At 34.4% G+C, this 19779-nt stretch overlaps 1 protein-coding gene across 1 annotated transcript in view; it reads right to left on the bottom strand.

The window, feature by feature from the left end:
* LOC123717949 (hemicentin-2) overlaps positions 1–19779 on the bottom strand; it is a 37085-nt gene that overhangs the window by 9369 nt on the left and 7937 nt on the right. The window contains exons 2-7 of the mRNA XM_045674236.1: positions 12219–12405; positions 10075–10335; positions 9432–9628; positions 3399–4553; positions 2475–3040; positions 1462–1656 (exon numbers count right to left, since the gene is read on the bottom strand). Of these exons, the coding sequence (XP_045530192.1) occupies positions 1462–1656; positions 2475–3040; positions 3399–4553; positions 9432–9628; positions 10075–10335; positions 12219–12405 (2561 nt within the window). The remainder of the gene's footprint in view (positions 1–1461; positions 1657–2474; positions 3041–3398; positions 4554–9431; positions 9629–10074; positions 10336–12218; positions 12406–19779) is intronic.

The raw sequence follows: 19779 nt of genomic DNA, 5'->3' as shown, positions 1-19779 counted from the left end.
AGAGTTGAACTAATTATGTTGATTTGCGGCATAGGAAACTTACTGTATACTATATAAAATGTATTTATTCATCTGACAACAATACATTATATGTAACCTACACATATCCAGCTCTTCAATAACAAATTTAATTATAAATTCCTTAAAATATATATATAATTTAATTACATCGTTTATTTTATTAATTTTTGTTTTCGATTCTTTAACACGCCTGAGTGAATGAGTCAGTGTGTGGGTGCTAGTGAGTGTTACCTAACAATTTAAACGTAGAGACATATAATTTCTGTTTAAAGGAACAAAGTATTACAAATCTAGAGCAAACGTGTTATTCGAAGCGTCCGTATTTTTGGGCGAAGTGCTTTGAGGCAGACTTTTAAATCATGGATACGTCCAACGGATGGTAGGCACAAAGGCATTCCATTCAACACAAGGGTGCACATAGTGCTCGACTATGTTAGACTCCTTACACTCAATTTTACCCATATGCTCATACGCGACATACGACTCTCATATTAATGTGTACCGACCGCGTCGTGTCAAACTGGAGTTTATGATGATGACATTGAAAATCGTGCGTAGAAGCGTGCTCACACATCTATTAATTAAATATCTCTTTTAAAAAAATAATGCTCCTGTCACATAATAGTCTCGATCAAAGACTACTTATAAAAAACTCAGTGAGTGCCTCACTTATTTATTTCCAGTGAAGACCTGTCTAGTTGACAGATACCCAAAACTATACTAGCTATAGTTGTATAGCATCATCATAACAATTTATATTACATTCTGTATAGACTTATTATAAGCTGTATTTAGTCGTTTCGTACTTTTTATTAAATCAATGAATTTGAATTGGTATGAAGAAATAAAAGAACGACAAATATCACGGCAGGTACGTTAAAAGGAACGTAATTACTGATCAGCAGATGGACTTAAACTTAAATTAAAATTGAAAAGGGAAGACCACATGATAAGTGTCGAAACCGGCACATTGTATTTACTTATTCAGTGATGCCATTACAATTTTAAAATTACCAGAAATATATTAAGAAATAAAAATAAAAATGTGTTTAATTTCCGACACCTTTGAATAAATCAGGATTTATTTAGTTTCCACAGAGCAGTGTTGGCCTAATCAGCTTCAGCGTAGTATTCGTAGTATCGGCGATTATATTCGGCGTAGGTTCGATCCCCGACTGTGCACCAATGGACTTTCTTTCTATGTGCGCATTTAACATTAGCTCGAACGGTGAAGGAAAACATCATGAGGAAACCCACTTGCCTTAGACCCAAAAAGTCGACGGCGTTCGAGATTAGATTAACAAATGATCATGAAACAGATACAGAAATCTGAGGCTCAGACCTAAAAGGTTGTTGGTGCTATTGATTTATTTAGTTTCCCACTCTTCCCGCTGCCATAATAATTTTAATACGGTCTATGACCCTGTATAGTATAGCTACCTGCCAGCCGCCAAGAGCTCCCAAACCTTCCACCACCCCCACTAGGGGGAGGCACGTAGGCCCCACACTGAACGCAACCGATCTCGTACTGGGATCAAATGTCACCTGTTCCGGCGGTGGTATAATGTCAACTTTCGTCGTCACCATGATCTCATTGGAGTAGTTGCTCTGCCCTTTTGTATTAACTGCTTTCACCTAAAAGTCAAGATTAATGAAATCTATTTCGTTGATAATTGACAGGAGGCATGGCATATTACATATCACACACGTGAGAGTATATTGCAGCGTCGATCTATTTACTTATTTAACTGGTAAAAAAACTTATGGATTCTGATTTAAACTCTAACGTTATATAAAATAGATATATTTTTCTACAATAGCTCGTACGCAAAAGGCTTAAAGCATGGCGAAAGTGACCAAAGCGAATGCACAAATCAGGAAGAAATAATGTTAGAGGTTGGAGTCATTTACCTTGAATGCAAATGTCAGATGCTGTCGGTAGCAATAACAATGAGAGAAACATATTAGCGTATGACTACTATGACCAAATCATTGATATAGCGATACCTTTATAGAATTTAATACCAACAAAAATGTGCCACGAGAAATGGCAAGTCTTTAAATGAAGTGAACAAAACCGCCACAAAAGTAAAGACGAAAAGTACCGTGTCGCATTTAATTTTTTACATTTACTTTGTGATTCCATATTTGTTAGTATTTTTAAAATCTTAGCATTTTGTGCCGGTTTTGTTGTCTTTATGTTTTTAATTACTTTGCTTTTTAATTTTTACACAAATGACTGTGACTCATTCATCGCCTTAACATCATTTTGATACTATATTTTTGTTGGATATCCCCTTTTATTCATATCTAAATATTCAAAAAATTTCAAACGTTGCAAAAATTGTATAGCTCTAAATAGTTCTTTGTTTATTTAATACTTTTCAATGTAAGTGGCCTATAAATATATATTTTATTATCCTACCACTAGGATTATGTTATAATAGAATTACCTTAAAATGGTAGGTATTATGTTGCTCAAGGCGCGTAACGTTGCACGGATTGGATCGCCTACAATCGTATTCTTTCCAATCGTACTCATCTAATCTTTCTGTGGCACAGTGTTCTCCGCCAGCTGGATTCTTCTGTCTTCGATATAGTACAAAGTATTTTGTATTCGATAGTCCCCCATCGAATCCCGCTTCCCATTTGAGAGACACAAAACTGGGTCCTACTTTTTGACTAGCTAAAGCGCGGGGTGACTCAGGTGCACCTTTTGGTTGCAATCTTATTTGCGGACGTATACTACCCAATGAATTTTTTACTTTACAGTAATAATCACCGTAGTCCTGTCCTTTAATGTTGCGTATAAGGAGAATACTTAAGTAGGAGTCGTTATTATCCGTTGTAGTAGTTATCTCGTAATGACCGTCCGAGGACATTTGCAATGGTGCAGTATTAGCGCCGTAAAACCACTGGAATTCTGGTTTGGGATAAGCTTGAACTCTACACGATATTTCAGCGTTCTCCATCACATCGTAAGCTACTTTGTTTTGTTGTCGGATTGAAATTGGTTCGTCTGGAAAGAATTATTCGAAATAAGTCTTCATTTATAAAAGTATGAAATATATTCCATATCACGAGTTAGGAGTTTATGTATACAAACGTGAGCAACTGAAGCAAGCACTCAATGCGCTTAACACTGGTATCTTAATTTCGAATCACCGGCATATTTTTTAACGGAAACAATGACATGTAAATTCCATAAAAATGTAATGATTTTGAAAATTTTAAATTTTTGTAAATATTAACAGTAAAAGTTTTTAGAATTATATTGAGTTCGAAATTTAAATTGTAACTTAAACAAATTTACCGAACAAGCAATTTATGTAAAGATAAAAAAAGCAAGAAACAAATCAGAGGATTAAAATACTCACGTTCAATCCTGAGCTGCATAGTTGATTCCACTTTCTTTACTTCATTTTCGAACGAACAAGAATAGACTCCCCTATCCTCCGGAAGTAAGTCATCCCCGTTGGGTCTCGCGCGACCTTTGAATCGTAACGTACTTTGTATGTTGAACACCGCGTTTCTAGTTTCATTTATTTCTGTTTTGACTTCGTATAAATTAGCATCCGCTTTTATTTCGGAATTGTCTTTATACCATTTAACATGGGGTAGCGGTTTTCCCAACGCAATGCATGTCAAAGAATAATTTCTTTCACCGGAGTTCTTTATCATGTGTGGTTGGAGTTTTGATTGGAAGCGCGGAGGTTGATATACTTCGAGGTTGACGGATGCAATCTCGCCATGACCAAGTTCATTTGTGGCCTGGCAATGATAAACACCCTCGCTACCGAGATGTGCACTCGGGATTGTGTATTTATGGCCAGTAGCGAGAACGTTCGGTTTGACATCTCCGACATCAATATCGCGGAACCATCTATACTGAGGAGACGGCCAGCCCGGAGGCTTAGCACTACAGGTAAGTGTTACCCCTGCACCCTCTTGAGCTACGGGCCGATCAGGACTAATAAATGCCCGTCCTGGTTTATGTCTCACTAATACAGCGACGGAAGCGCTGCTAGCCCGTTCCATGCGATTTCCTGAGGATGATGTAATTACGTTTATGGCTTTGCAAATATATGTTCCAGCCATTTCTGCATCGACTCTAGTTAGAACTAGAGTGTTTCCTTTTTGACGGAAGTCAGGTTTTCCTTCCTTTGTCCAATCGATTGAAATTGGTTCAGGATTAGCAGAAACTTCACAACGTATTTCAACTGTGCCGCCTTCTTCGGCGTCGTACGTTTTAGAGTCGACCGTAACACTTGGAGGATACAGAACGTCTAGGTAAATCTCCTTCTCCCCAGGATGGTCAAGCCCATTATCAGCGCTGCAAGTGTATTTGCCTGCGTCTTGTACTGTCACATCTTGAATAGTGTGTATAAAAGAGTTTGAAATATATTTGCCATTTCTAGTCCACCGTACGCTGCTCACTTTGGGTTTTGCGTCAACTTTACATTCCATCGTTGCAGTTCCATCAATTTCAACATGCAATGGATTCTCCGGACCGATTTCAATTCGAGGGAAATCTGAAAAATATTTGTGTTTTAAAACTGACTACTCTATAAGAATATTACATTATATATGTTATTTAGATAAAACATATATGTAAATATTTAACTCAATTGGAAAAGAAAAGGTAAATAAACATTGCATAGTAATGTAACAACTAAACCAAAACGTATTTGTCCGGATAGCGTTTACATATCGCAACAAACAACAAACTAACGAATTGGATATTAAACAAATAGGTGCCGTTTATAGGAAACGGATGTAAAACTGCTCTACATATCAGCAGATCAACGAATGTTTACTCAGTGCCGTGTACGTCCAAATTAGAACATACATCTTGCAAGGCGCTTGCTTTCATTTAGGTCGAATTAAAAATGTTGGCATCTGGCAGGCATTTCGTGTAAACTGACAGGAAAACACTATACAAATGATAAATATTTATATTACAGGGCTGGAATCGAATGAGAAGCAAATTATGACAAAATTAGATAGGTATGCAATACAACATGCGGCCTCACCCACATTACCCAAATGAAAACTTTGAAACAATTTACGAATGGGTAAGGTATTAAAAATTATGCTAAACTTTTTATTAAATTATTGATTTTGTATTTGTTTTATTATCGACCATTTATTATTGAAACAAGAATTTAGATTAACAAATGCCTATAAACCTTGTTTAATAATAATTTGTGATAAAAATATATGCAACAAAGAAAACTTAAACAAGAGAAAAACATTTACGTAAATCTTTCGACAAGATTTGAAAGATAATTATTATGAAATTTTTCCGTACAGTTCCAATAAATTGACAAGAATTTAGAACGTGAACGTACAATTATAACAAAATGTATAATTTTGCATTCCTTTTAAATTTAACTGTACACTCGAAACAGCTGCAACGAAAGCGATTTACACCGTCCTTGATGCATTTTTTGTTCATTTTTATATCGACTTTTTAGTCCGTTCTAGCTAAGGTACGCCACATCATTTTTAAGTCTTAAAACGGTTACTGAAATAACTCCGTTAGTCACGTTGGTTAATTAATCTCACAATAATGTAAACTTTATTACTTTCAAAAAGGATTATGAAAGTGTAGGTAGGTGTCCACGTTGTGATATTGTGGTTCCGATAATCCACTGACGAGTTTTGGAACTACAAAGGAGAAACTTAGTTCTTTTTTAAATATATTAATAATATATTTTGTTAAATTTTGGCTAGTTCTGAGTGTAAAAGATATGTATCTTTAGCGAGAGTCAAGACGCGGCCTGGTTTAATTGCTGCCGGCCTCGCTTAAGGAGTCTGCCTACTTAAAACGCTTGTATTTGCCTTCATAGCGGAAAACGACTGAGACGTAGAACAACTCTTTTCATTTAGCCCTGGCGCAAAACACGCGCTAATTTAGCATTCAGGACATCCGCAAGCGACTGCAAAATAGTAATTGTCAGCTTTAGAAATACACGTCGCAAAAGAATACAATGCTTCTAATAAAATATAAGGTTATGTCATCTCCTAAGAGATATGGAATGACTATTTGTCGGCAAGGGTTTGATGTTTGTCTAATTTGGTGAACAACGGAAAGTTCCTTTTACAATTAGCTTAACCATTTGGCCTTTACGCTTTTACTCCTAAATAAACTGAAGACTATTTGACAGTGAATCCTTTCATAATGTCTCATTTCAGATTTTCAATTATGAACGAGCCGTGACCAATATAGCCAGCCTATTTTGAATACCGCCCTATAATGCTTTGATATTATCGTTCGCTATAATATGATTAATAACAAAAGCTTTTCCGTTTTCTTAAGTATTTCAAAAATACCCGGAAATGACGAACCTATATAAACTCTTTTAATAATTCTGTCGCTTAAAAATATTTCGATACAACTGTATATTAGTAATGGACAAACATTAGTTGAACTAAATTCCGTAACACACAGTACTACTTTGGATGAGTCCAATACCAATTAAAACATGAAACACGAAGAACATCATTTACGAAAACAGCTTTAACGTAGCTTCGCATCGCTTTATTTCTGAATAGATTTTATTTTATGAGATACCAATTAAATGGTTGTCTATGATCGCCACTTAATTGTATTTTTTTAATATAATAGAAGACAAACGGGCAGGAGGCTCACCTGATGTTAAGTGATACATACCGCCGAGCATGAACACATACATTGCCAGATTGCTCGCAAGTGCGTTACCGGCGTTTGAAGAATTGGTACGCTCTTTTCTTGAAGGACTCTAAGTCGAATTGGCTCGGAAATAATTGGCGGCAAAAATGCCTTAAATGCTAAGATGTGGAAAGACGGATTTCGAGGTGATACGGATGGTATTTTGTATTCTGCCTTGAAGTCCGATAGTGGAACTCAGCTGCAGGTATTAGTCCGAACAACTTCTCTGAACACTCTCCAAAGTTAATGCGGTAGAAGATGCAGTGAGACCCCACATCTCTACGCAACACCAAGGGATCAAGACGCACGCAAAGTGACTGGTCGTTGACGATTCAATTCACTCTTCGTTGAACATGGTCAAGCGGAGAGAGTGTGAGCATTGAGAATTGAGAACATTACTCCATATGGGGTCAATTTGCGCTTTATAGAGTTGCAAGCGGTGACCCGGAGTGAAGTACCGTCTCGCCTTGCTGAGCACACCAAGCTTTTTGTGGCTAATTAAGCCTTCCCTTCCAAATAACCGCGAAACTGAACGTTATTCGATACGTCAACGACCAGTTGCTCGTCGGATGCTAGCTGAGACTTTAAGGAAAGTGTCTACAAGAGAGAAGTAACAACCAAGTTTTAACTAGGTTAACTTTTTTTAGGCTTATTCATAAACGTACTCAAGTAGTCTCAATATTAGATATTTACTTGCACTGTAATATTAAAGTGATAGGACAAAATAATCAATAGATATAACAGTTTTCAATAAGGAACTATAAAAACTTTGATTATTCAGAAATTACTCAAAAGCTTATGAAGATTATTAAATAATGTAATTAATCCCCGTTAATCGTAGCAAATTAGGTATTCGGCTAATGCTTAATTAGCATATTGAATTCACACAAACATAATGCGAATTGAAAATCTGATGAGTATAATTATATATTTGATTGTAAAATATAAAACATTTTATTTCTTACACACAAAAACTTATTATATATTTGATAAAACTTTCAAGCATCTTTCAACGAAACCCATGCATATTATGTACTTTCCTTTATTGCAAAACGACTAGTCCTTGCGAGCTTTTTATCGAATAATTAATGAAAACGTTCAGGATCGATAGAAATATACGTGGTTATTATAATACTAAGTTTGCTTGGTACGAAAAATGGACAAAATATAAATTTGAAATATGCTAAAATGGTAATGTAATATTTAACTGGAAATACAGAAGTGACATTATTAATCTCGCTTAAATATCGTATAAGGGATTTCCTAGAGATTACACATATTCCATAATTGCAATGCAGAGAAATGGTTTAGTATGAAATATTTAATCCTAGCGGGGAAAATATGTTAAAAAATATATAACACTTACAAGCAATTTTTAATTTTTACTGCTATTAGTAACATGGTCAGATTTTCATGTAGCAATGGTCAATTAGTAAAGGGACACAATGAATAAGCAAATGAAGGTAGCAAATGAATTTACCGACTTCCGATATCTATCCTTCTGTTATGTCACAAAAATATTATGAAATTTAAAGCATTTCATTGATTTTACACATAACATTAACTTAAACTCTTGCATAAACATTTAACGCAATAATGATGTTATTAATGAAAAAATAAGATTCATATACAAATTCGTAATATAAGATAGCATTGAAATTGTTTGATTTAACGAATCAAAAAAAAATAAACTTTAACAGATTAACAATCGGAGAATAAATGCGCTGCGAATATAAAAATAAAGAATTCTCTTAAAATCCTTATTGCGATAAAATATGTATGGATATACCGAAATTGAATAAATGTATCGCAAAATTCAATTAAGAATTATTGATCTATTAAGTATAGCTTTCAATTGAAACTTGAGTAACAGTTATGTATTGACTGTATAGGATTATAGCTAATACACAACTATAGAGAATAAAAATAAAGAACGTAAAAATTTTAGCTAAACCAATTCCACCCTTTCGTATTTTGATGCGAAAAATATGCCCTACACTAAATCCATGAATAACACGCTCAGACAAGAATGCACATACATAACACGGTTATGGTTTTTATAGATATACTAATGGGAATATATATAAATATGCGCAGAAGCTATGGGAATTTGGAGAAAATGATCGTGGTTGGTAACACAGAATGATCTCGTGGCCGTTCAACCAGATCGACCGATCAAGTGAAGATTCATCCTCACAAAACTGTACGCCGTTATAAGAGAGGCATTGATCAGAAACCGGTGTACACAGATAGACTGTGCCAGATGTTTCCTTACTGACCACGAACGACTCTCAGACATGAGCTAACGACTGAAGAGAGAGAATGCATACTAAAGCGTGATAAAAAAGTGATAATGAGTATGACGCAATTAGTTATATTTCATTAAATGTTATTTTATTATTTCGACATACCATACATAACCATTCAGGTTAAGCTTTATACATATTTCTTTTAAAGCTAAAATTCTCTAATCTTGTATGGCGGCGACTACCGCGTTATCATCACGAAATTTGTGGCTCCTTCTTATTTAAAAAAAAAAGAGAATTTATTGCTATTTTTATTATTATTATAATATCTAATTCCTGGTTATTTTTTCCGTCCAAGGAGAATGTATATTTGTTTGTTTCAGCTTTACATATCTCAAAAGCCTTTCTCGAGAACAACAATTATCAAGCAAAAAGTAGTAATACAAATAGACAAATAAACATGTACTCACAATTTACACTTAAATCAACAGTTGTATCTAGTCTCTGGCCTTCAGGCATCGCTCGGTTCCATACAACGCACCGAAAAGTCGCTCCATCGTCCTCTCTGCTAGGAGCCAGGGTAAGAATGGCCACTGAAGGCTGCACCCGCGTCCTGCCGTTGATCACACTCGCCTCTAGTGGATACGTAGTGCCATCCCGATACCACCTAATCAACAATAGTTGTATTAAAGAAAAGTGAACACATGTATGTATGGAAGACTGAATGTCAAATAAACCCCAAACTACGTACAAGAGTTTATAGAGCATTATAAACACTGTCGGCTTAATAAATAACAGCATATAAATATTGTAATATTTACGATATTATAACTTTTGTTGTATATTCGTTAAATCCTCTAATTGCTCATTATTTTTTTTACTATATGCGGGTGGACTTCGTGTTCGATAATTATTGGTTTAATAGAAACCGTGATACAAATATTGGAAATAAAATTGTTAATAATTACAGCATAGGCATTGAAATAGGTTTTTGCTGAAATTAATTTTATTTAAGAAAATAAATTCGTTTTTTTTAAATTAAATTTGGCCTTTCGTGTATTTAGTATATAGCACAATTTAAAAGCCTATTCAATTTGCTAAAACAACACTTACTTAATATCAGGGCTAGGCGATCCACCTGTCGTCGAGCAGGTTAAATTGAGTTCCCGACCTTCCTGCGCCTGGGCATGCGTGCCGGGACTCAGGAGCGGCGGCTGCGGCTGAGTGAGCACCACCAAACTGTGTCCCTGCGAGTGCAACGTCCTCCCCGAACCACCTGCCTTTATGCGGCATTCAAATCTCCCATTGTCACGCTCGTACGATACATTTGAGACCATCAAATCGTATCGTCCCTCTGACGGAGCGTACATTACTCTGTAACAAGGCGAATGATGATCCATCGATACACCAACAAGAAAAGAGTGTGTTATGCGTTGGCTTCAACTTTTGGTTGATTTAAAGAGTATTTGGAACAAAAATTTTCTAATTTATTACACATATGTTAGCTAGATGCTAGTTAAATGTATATTTCCGAGGAATCAGCCGGCAAGTCGTTAATATCTACTCTTTGAATCCGACCATTCAAGTACTAAGCCGCAGGTTACAAGCGGCTCAGGTGTGCTGCAATTTATTGAAAAGGAATCAATGTGGACACAGTAAAACGTCATTGATAGTTCGCAATATATTCCAAGCGCATCTGGTGATATCATTGCTTCCCAACTGAATAAACGATCTCGTGTGTTTTACAAAATATTAGGTCACAGTAAAGCAACATGACTGCGTAAGATAAATCATTAAAAATGTATCTTACAATCACTTATATTTATGGAAGCTCTATAAAACATTAGCTTACTAGGCTATGCCAAGACTAAGGGTATATTACGAAATATAAAGAGGTGTAGTACATACGACACCTATTTATACTTTTACAAGTAGAAAATTTGTACCCAGCTGATTTGGAAGTATTCAATGCAATATTTCGACCACTCACAGTAATTACACTTCATACTGTTTTGCTTAATGTACAGTATTTTAGTAACAAAACGTCGTAGATGTTTGAGTGAAGTATCAATAAAGATTAAATTTTCCCGAGTAGTTTAATAAATACATCCAGTCTGTGCACCAATATCAGTTGTACAATAGTTTGGGTTCGACCGTCTACCCTTTTAGAGAATATCTAAAATTTAACGTATTTTAGCAGGCGAGAATTATGTAATCTAACTTTAGTTAAGTTACATATATAATTATATTTTAGCTAATAATTAGAAGCGTAAACAATATGTTACCAATCATCGCACGTTTGAATCCAAAATGAGCCTCTAGTTTTTATTGTAATAATGATATTATTGTGTTCATAAATTGTAAAAAAATTACATTTTCGTTTCTGATAATGTCGACACATATATACATATGTGACACATATAGGTGTCACTTAGATTTAAGAACTCTTCTATAAGTCAAGTTAGTTTTTTGTTAATCTAGCGTCGCTAACATACTACTAATAGTATCATTGTTATAAGCACATTTTTTAAACAATTAAAGCCAGATGTTAACAAGCTTCAAACAAAGTATTTCACCTAACATATATTTGACCATATCTACAACAACCGCCACGAACTTAACCCGAGTTAGTCATGATTAGATATCTTCAAAAGAAATTTGCGTTCAATAGTTCAATAGTTAACACTTACTATGGATGAATTGGGGTTGATGGTGAAGACGGAGGTCTATACGTAAATTTTCGTTGATTATAGAATTTAGGATGAGTAACATCAATGTGATTTGTAAAGATGTTTCTTCGATAACTTTTAAGTGACAATCACAACTTGTTACTTTTTTTTTGTTACAACTGAATAACTCGTAATTAGTATTGTCTTTTATTAACATAAGTAACACGAATTAATAATTTCACTACAAGAGAAAAAGAAAAGTCTTAGGCAACAAATAAGAAAAACAAGTGCTTACTTTTACTCTGAGTAAAAGACTATTTTGTGTATATCAGACTGATTTAGTTTTTATGAATTGTATATATTGTAAGTGAAACAAACTCTAGTTCTGCCTTTAATTATCTTCTACTGATAGCCGGCTTTTAGTGCCGAATATGTCTATAAACCACTTAGACCACTTCGTTGTGTGTCAGATGGTACATATAAAATAAATGTATATTATTATATGTTCAAGAAGTCAGGAACATATTTTATTTTCACTAAGTATCATCCTATTATCAGAAGACGTGTTAGAAAAGCTTGTCTACTCACTTATAATTAGTTTCAAGGGGTATATTTCCTATTGCCACATTGTCATGGCCGCTGGCTGTACTCCGCACCCAGTAGTAGGTTGGTGAATCACCAGGATTCACCTCGGACCCGAATCTGCACTGCATCGTGACGTCATCACCTTCTCGCGAGTCGTGCTGCTCATCGTCACAACGAATCACTCCAATTGCTGTAACAAATTTGAAAACAAACTTTAAAATTTAGCACAGGAAAGGGATCACTGGTAAGTAGGCAAGACACGTTTTGGGTCGGAGAGCTAGCGGAGTAAGTAAAATTAGCGCCAAATCGTTAATACTCCCTACTCTAACGAGGAATTGAATTTCAAACAGTTACACTTATTTTCTTCGTAAATTATATTAAAGATGTTTTTTCCGGGTACACAAATAGTTCTTAAATGATAATTGTGGTCAACAAAGGAAATTGTGTAGCATTTTTTTAGGAGTCAAACAGTTGACCTCTTCCAAATCAAATATGTACCTACAATATTATTTGTAGAAACTTTTAAATAAACTTTCACCGTAATAGTCCAGTGAGAAATATGAATATAAGCAATTAAATACGCCAATTATAATTTAATTTTCATATGAAGTATAGTTTTCTATTTACAGAATTTCAAGAGTATGTGTATATTATATGGTTGAATATGAAAAGACTGCATTGGAGTGTTTTTTCAGTAAATAAAACTACATTTTAATATACAGTATTGACATCCATACTGCACACAGGTTCAATGGATATTTAATTCATTACATATATATAAACAACAACAGTATTATCTGATTATCGTACAAATCCATTTGACCGTTAAATTCTGATTTTGAAAAGCAAGGGGCCGTGGAGGTGGGGCGAGGGCAGAAGGGTCAACGACACGGAGTCGCGTGCGCTTGCGCCGCTAAGCTATAGTTAAAGAGTTACCAAACAACTTTGACTATCTACTAAGACGCGATAGAAAGTTGAAATAGGATTTTTCATCTCAATCTAATGCTAATACAATACTACCTATATAAGTTTTTATGGAAATCTTTATATAACCAAAAATCACAAAACAGCCTAAGTGGTTGCTGGCAGCTGCCTTAACATCTGTGTTTATTTTTGAAATCAATAATGGAATAAATGACTGGCTAATCACCTATTAACAATAATAAGTAGGTGTTGGGCAATCAAAAGTGAAGGACAAAATACTAACTGTGTTTAAAACCAGTTTATTAAACTATTTAATGACTTACGACGCATAAGGCCACCCTCCGATAGCCAGATGTCTTATGAACTATGGATTTATAATTATCTTACTTCAAATGGTTTAAACATTAAGGGGATCTGTATTTACGTTACAGAAATGATAGTGAAGTGAAAGTGTGAATAAAAAATTTGACAAGCTATGACAAAACTGTGACTGTGCGGCGGTTTCCGTTAAACAATTTCAACTACTGTGGAACTTGAAAGTGTTTAATATCTTTTTAAAAATGTGAAAGTAATATTATAAATAGTTTATACATACGTTTAACATTCCGCCTTTAAATAGAGCTAAGGATAAGGTTTTCGTAAAGAATGTACATTTTATTATTTAATGTTAGAACTCTATAATTATTACAAACTATGTAAAATAGTTTCGACGCGTACAATTTCGATAAAGTTCTCATCCGATAAAATTTTCTTTCTAAGCAAAACCTGTTGGCGTAATACTGATTCTATTAAATGACAATATTAAACGCCTGTCTATACTGTCATAGCAATAATGAGGTTTTAATTCTTAGGATACCATACAACAATACCTTAAGCGTTGTCAAATATCAAGCAATTTACGAGATCTAATTTTAAATTGAAGCCCTAATTTTGTTAATGTTCAGTTTCATACAATTATGGAATTTTCAATTAAGTTTATTAAATTCATCCAATCGTCAGAATTGTGTATTATGTAATCTACCAAAAGTCGTGACAGTAGACAACACTTACTAAATAAAATATTTACGCTATTTAACAAAAGCGAAAATTTTCGTAGAATTTTAGAAAATATTGTATATAAGCTATATTATATTAAGTATTATTAGAGATTTCTTACTGATTAACATAGAACGTGTAGCTTAATAATGAACGGTAAGGTATTTTTTCATAAAGCACATATAATCGAAACGAAGATAAATCTAATATGATAATTATTTATCACACTGTTTGTTCGGCTTCTTATGAAATGAGTTATAATTTATATATTACAACGACCGTTTATCTACCAGTAGACAACATTACAACATCGTTATTTGATATATTTACATTCTTTTTTACTTCTCCGATTAGAATTAATTTACAATGTTATCGATAATAACTAACCGTCCGCATATACAGCGGTTCTGTTCGGTGGCAAAATTTAGCTAACAAAATTTGAGTATTGCGATGTTGCTACCTTTTTTATATTGTATACATCTTGGTAAATGGCATGTATATATCAAATATAAATCAATGACCTTAATGTGATGTCGTGTTCTACACTAACGGCATTATATGCACAGTAACTAAGTATATTGCGAAACGCTTGTGAGGATTCTTGCTTTATTGAACGTTATTTTAACAAAGTACTAGACACACTCACATTAAAATTGTAAGATTGTGGTTGGAACTTTTACTATAGACATTCTAGTTTAATATGCGACGTAAACTGAACGGCAAAATTTGGCTGCTGGTAAAATTGGATTCAATTTTGAAAAATGTAAGGACGGAATTGTAAAATTTGTACACTCAGTAACCTTATATCTCATTTTGTTATTATTTAAAATATTTTTCGTAATAGAACAGTTAAAAACACTAGAGCCACGGAAACCAAGTTTCAAAGTCTGTGGAAAACTTGTTCATATTCAACATATATCTTTTTACGATACATTAACGGACTTTGTTTCGAGGCTAGCAGCCAGCAGACAGTTGACACACGTGTTACGCATTCATAATAAGAAGAACAAGAGCCGATTGTTATAAGTACGTTATAAGTGGCCGTGGTGTGAAGGAGACAAGTATATGGTAACAGGAGTCCGTGGGAGTATGCGGGCGCCACACAATGTGTCGGATTGCAGCTTGCGGCTACCATGAACCATGACAGACCTTGATACGCACATGTACTAGATATCAAAAGAGTTAACCGCGTAAATATTGAAGAAATCAGACAAACAGTAGGATTTCCGATTTATTGTATGAAATTGTAGTAAGAGGCAAAAATGGGAAACGCATTAAAATTTTAAGAGGTTAAAAATCTGTAATAAGCTTGAGTGATACTCGAGGATTGGCTATTGCATTACAATAATCACTGTTTCAATGACAGAGCAGAGTGGCAAAACTTATCAAACATTTATATCGTTCAGATAACTTTATAAAATCATGTTTATGCACAGAAAAAAGAATGCGACTGAAACGGACATTGGATATAATGTCGTTATGACAAAAGAAATACTCAACAATGGTGAAGCGAATACAAAGTAATATGAGGATGTATGGAAATGCCCGTTCTACCCGCTTATGTATCCGAAATTGTTCGTTTTGGGTACGCGGATACACTCAGATAGAGGTTAGGAGGGATCTATCTATATCTCGGTACCTATTTGAACCTTCCGTGTAGGGTACAAAATATTGCGGTAAAGACTGACATATTTAGTTTAACACTGCATTCACAAGAGTTTAACTGTACATTATTTTTTATGGTAAATGGGAATGCAGTACCACGTGAAGTCATCTTAACAGGACATTGAGTGCTGATTACGTTAACTTTTATGGAGTAAAACAACTTGTAAACAATCATCAATTTGTTAGATAATTCATAAATCAAAATATTTATTTTTACATTAGTTACGTGACACAAATTATGCCTGTCTAATACTAACTCGGAGTTTAATTGCGCCAGGGAATATTTTTGATCGAAATATAACATATGTAAACTTGTGGTATTTAAGAATAATGTTTAATACTTTTAAAAAGTCGATAAGCCCACACGTAGTAGGACTGGTGCGACGCCATTTTGCATAGAGAAGCGTTACGGCGGATTCTTGATTTTTTTTTTAAATATGAATTTGTGTAGGTTCTAAAATCAATAACAAATGACCTGATCTAGTATTAAAACCTTGCCAAATAACCCATTATGGTGCTTAGTAGTTCAAAAGTAAGCTTCGATGGCAAGTGGGATTCTCTTCTACCAAACTTATGTATCAAACATATCCATTTACAACATCTTAGAGGATGTTGTAAATGGATATGTTTATAACTTCCATACGAACTGCACTTTCAACATGCAAAAAGCTCATGTAGCAACTTGAGCGTTTCTCGAGCTTCCAATAACAGTTAGTTATCGCAAAACTTAGATTAATTACGTTATTGAATACGCTTCACAAATCATTATAGGTACATTAACAATTCCGTATAATTAAAAAAAACGCCTTCAATTGCTGTTCATTACGTGGTAAAAATACGTAAAAAACAGCAAAGGGATTTTAAAACTCTTTGAGTACGTTTTCAATCTTAATAAATATTTAAACATCTTTACAAGTTTAGACCGCGAATGCAATTGTAGTTCGCAAAAGAAGCCATTTGGGGCACACGGGCTTTATACATGTCCCGACAGTGAGAGTTAGTTAGTGAGAAATTCCCTGCTCTTTAAAGAAAATCTTTAGCGGTTAGTCGTACATACTTCTATCTAACGCGATGCACAAACGTCATTTACCCTGATATTGTCAGTGAAATTGTGAATTGGATAATCGTCATCATCATAATATGTATCATTTAAAGGTAGACAATAGGTGTACAGTAGTCTAAAAGCTCTTGTACTTAAGTAACATAACCGTTTATCTATAAATAATAAGGGAAAATGTCGAGGCTCTCTTTAGTACATAAAAATTCATGTTTTATCCATGTCATAATTTAAATGAAAACACTTAAATCAGTGTTATCTATTTTGTTGTAAAAAGGTTTTGGTATCTTCATTCCTGAAGCTAGAATCTAATTGAGTCCGAAGTTGCGGTCACCTAGGAACTAGTATCTAACAATCCGTTAATTACGTTCCTTTTTAAATTCATTTAAAGAGATGGTTGATTTTGAGATTACAGAATTTGAAAGGGGAATGAAATGGTTAGGTAGTGTTTGGTTTATCTCATTCATTATCAAACTTTTTACTTGCTATTTTAAATTTGTTTGAGCCATTTTAATAGAATGCGATATTGTTAAGCACCTGATCTGAGTTCGAAATGGGATGCCTGTAAGACAATTCATATTTTTATAAGGTGACGTTGTACACCACATTCATGTTATTTGGTTCAAGCTATTTCTTATGGAATTGTTAATGATCCGTTTGAATGTTAGTACATATTAGGTCAGTTTTATTATATACTAACTGCTGTGTTACCTTTTTAAGTTTGTTTCGTATAAATCTGAAATTAAGTGTGCTGTGAATTGTGGTGAAAAATTGCACCAAAAACGTTGTTAACAACGCGACTGTATCCTAATATATTAGTGTTTTACAGTATTTAATCATTCCAAAGTATGGTTAGAATTATATAAAAAAACACAGGAACCCATATCATAGTAATATAATTCAGTCTGCAACCTATTTTGGAATAACAGACTGCACATAAATTGATGTTGCATCTTGAATACACGCACAAAACGCGCTCCCAACTCTTCACGCAGAACAGCGCTTGAGAATAAACTGATGTTTAATTTTAGTACGCTTAGTGGTGTAATGGCTTTGCGTTTTCATTTACACAATATTATGATCAAGACTATCTAGTCAATAAAGACAAAGCTTGGGGTGTAAACAATGGGTATAAAGCAATTACAATATATACGTATATTATTGTGCATATTGAAACAAAAACCTCAATCGGCCAAAGCGCTAACTTGGTTGTAGATGGCAGTTGCCACAAAGCCCGTTGCTTTACCTGCTAAGCCACTTCCCCCCTCACCCCGCATACCGGTCTACGAACCATCTGACATCTCTTTCCTTCACATTACGCTTGATCGGCTTGCTCACGCGCAGCCACATTGAAACGTGATCTTTTTACCTGCGGATCCCGTCCTACACAGCTTACTACTCGCCTCTCAGGTTATCTCTATTATATTAATTCCATTTTTGAATGGGCATAATAGATGCAGGGTTTTTTTTATTGCAGTTTCTTTATTCTACCTGCCATCAGACATGGGTAAAACCATCCCATGGGTAGTAAATGTTCCAGGAATTACAAAACCAATATCGCAAAAATACCTGAATATATATTTAACTGTATTTTAATTCACATCATAATACATGAGCTGCACAAAGTGCAGTTTCTTATAATAATGCAAAGAATTAATTTCTCATGCCAGTCTCTAGACAACTTCGCTCTTAAGTTCTTGCTTTATACTGCTTGTATCACGGCAAACAAGTTAGTTTACCGTTTACCAGCTTATAAACTTTAGATATACTTGTTTTATCCAATATCTCCTAGCCTCTTTATGATAATTTAAACAATTTCATTTTTATTAATTCCAATGGTATCCTAATCTCATGGTGCAAAATATAATAAAAAGTACCCTTATACATAAACATAAAAAAACGACGTATACAACTTAGCTATAGCGACTACAAACATTCAAAGAAACACGCAGTAAAAATATATAATTTCTTTAAGAATCGACAAGAAGTTTACATATTTATGTTAAGTACGTAAATTACCCAGGATTACGTTGTGTTATATTGCAGTAGGGACGCTAAAAATCAATGCATTCACGTAGGAGGCAATGGAAATATAGTGCCCGGATGTTCACGACGACGAAGAGGATGCCATATGTTGCGACGTCAGTCCACGCATATGTCGAGAGTTCCTCATTAAAAAAACAAGCAAAAAATCTTTAACTTATCAGACACTTCACGAGTTAAGGACTCGAGACTATTTCTGTGCGTTTTTGTGTTCAGCCGACAGCTGCACGACTGTGAATAATTTATTCTATCGAATATTCTAAATTTTAATACCATCCCGTTAGGTTTTAGTTATATAACGAGAATGTTATATATATATAGTTGAATAGTCAAATTATGTTTAATATAGTCAAGAAATTTAATCTGAATCTGAATCTATAAACTGATAATGATCATCGCAACATTAGTGTCAAATTAAGGGTCGATATCAATTAACTCCGGCTAATAGCACTATACGGTTGTAAGGCAAAAGACGCCAAAGCTTATGAGATGTTGTGTTACGGTCGCATGCTTCACATTGCTGGATCCAAAGACTGACAAATGAAAAACTGAAAGAGTCCTTCAACGAATCCGGACGACACGAAAGTTTATGCAGACTCTTATAATACGGAAAGTCGTTTCCGACATGTCTTCATCGATACGACTTGTTGCAGCTTATAATTATGGGCAAAATTCAGGGCGAGAGACGGGCTGGTAGTGGCGTACGTAGCCCGTAGTAGTAAGTAGGTCCTCTTATTATTCTGTTACATACCTAAGTACAGAACACAAGGTTATGTACGAAATTGAATTTATATTATTAATATATATTTATTTGTTACAGGTTTATATGGCAAAGAAAAT

This window comes from Pieris brassicae, chromosome 2 (genome assembly GCF_905147105.1).
Source record: "Pieris brassicae chromosome 2, ilPieBrab1.1, whole genome shotgun sequence".
In the NCBI taxonomy this organism is placed as follows: domain Eukaryota; kingdom Metazoa; phylum Arthropoda; class Insecta; order Lepidoptera; family Pieridae; genus Pieris; species Pieris brassicae.
This window is presented reverse-complemented; position numbering and strand designations above follow the sequence as displayed.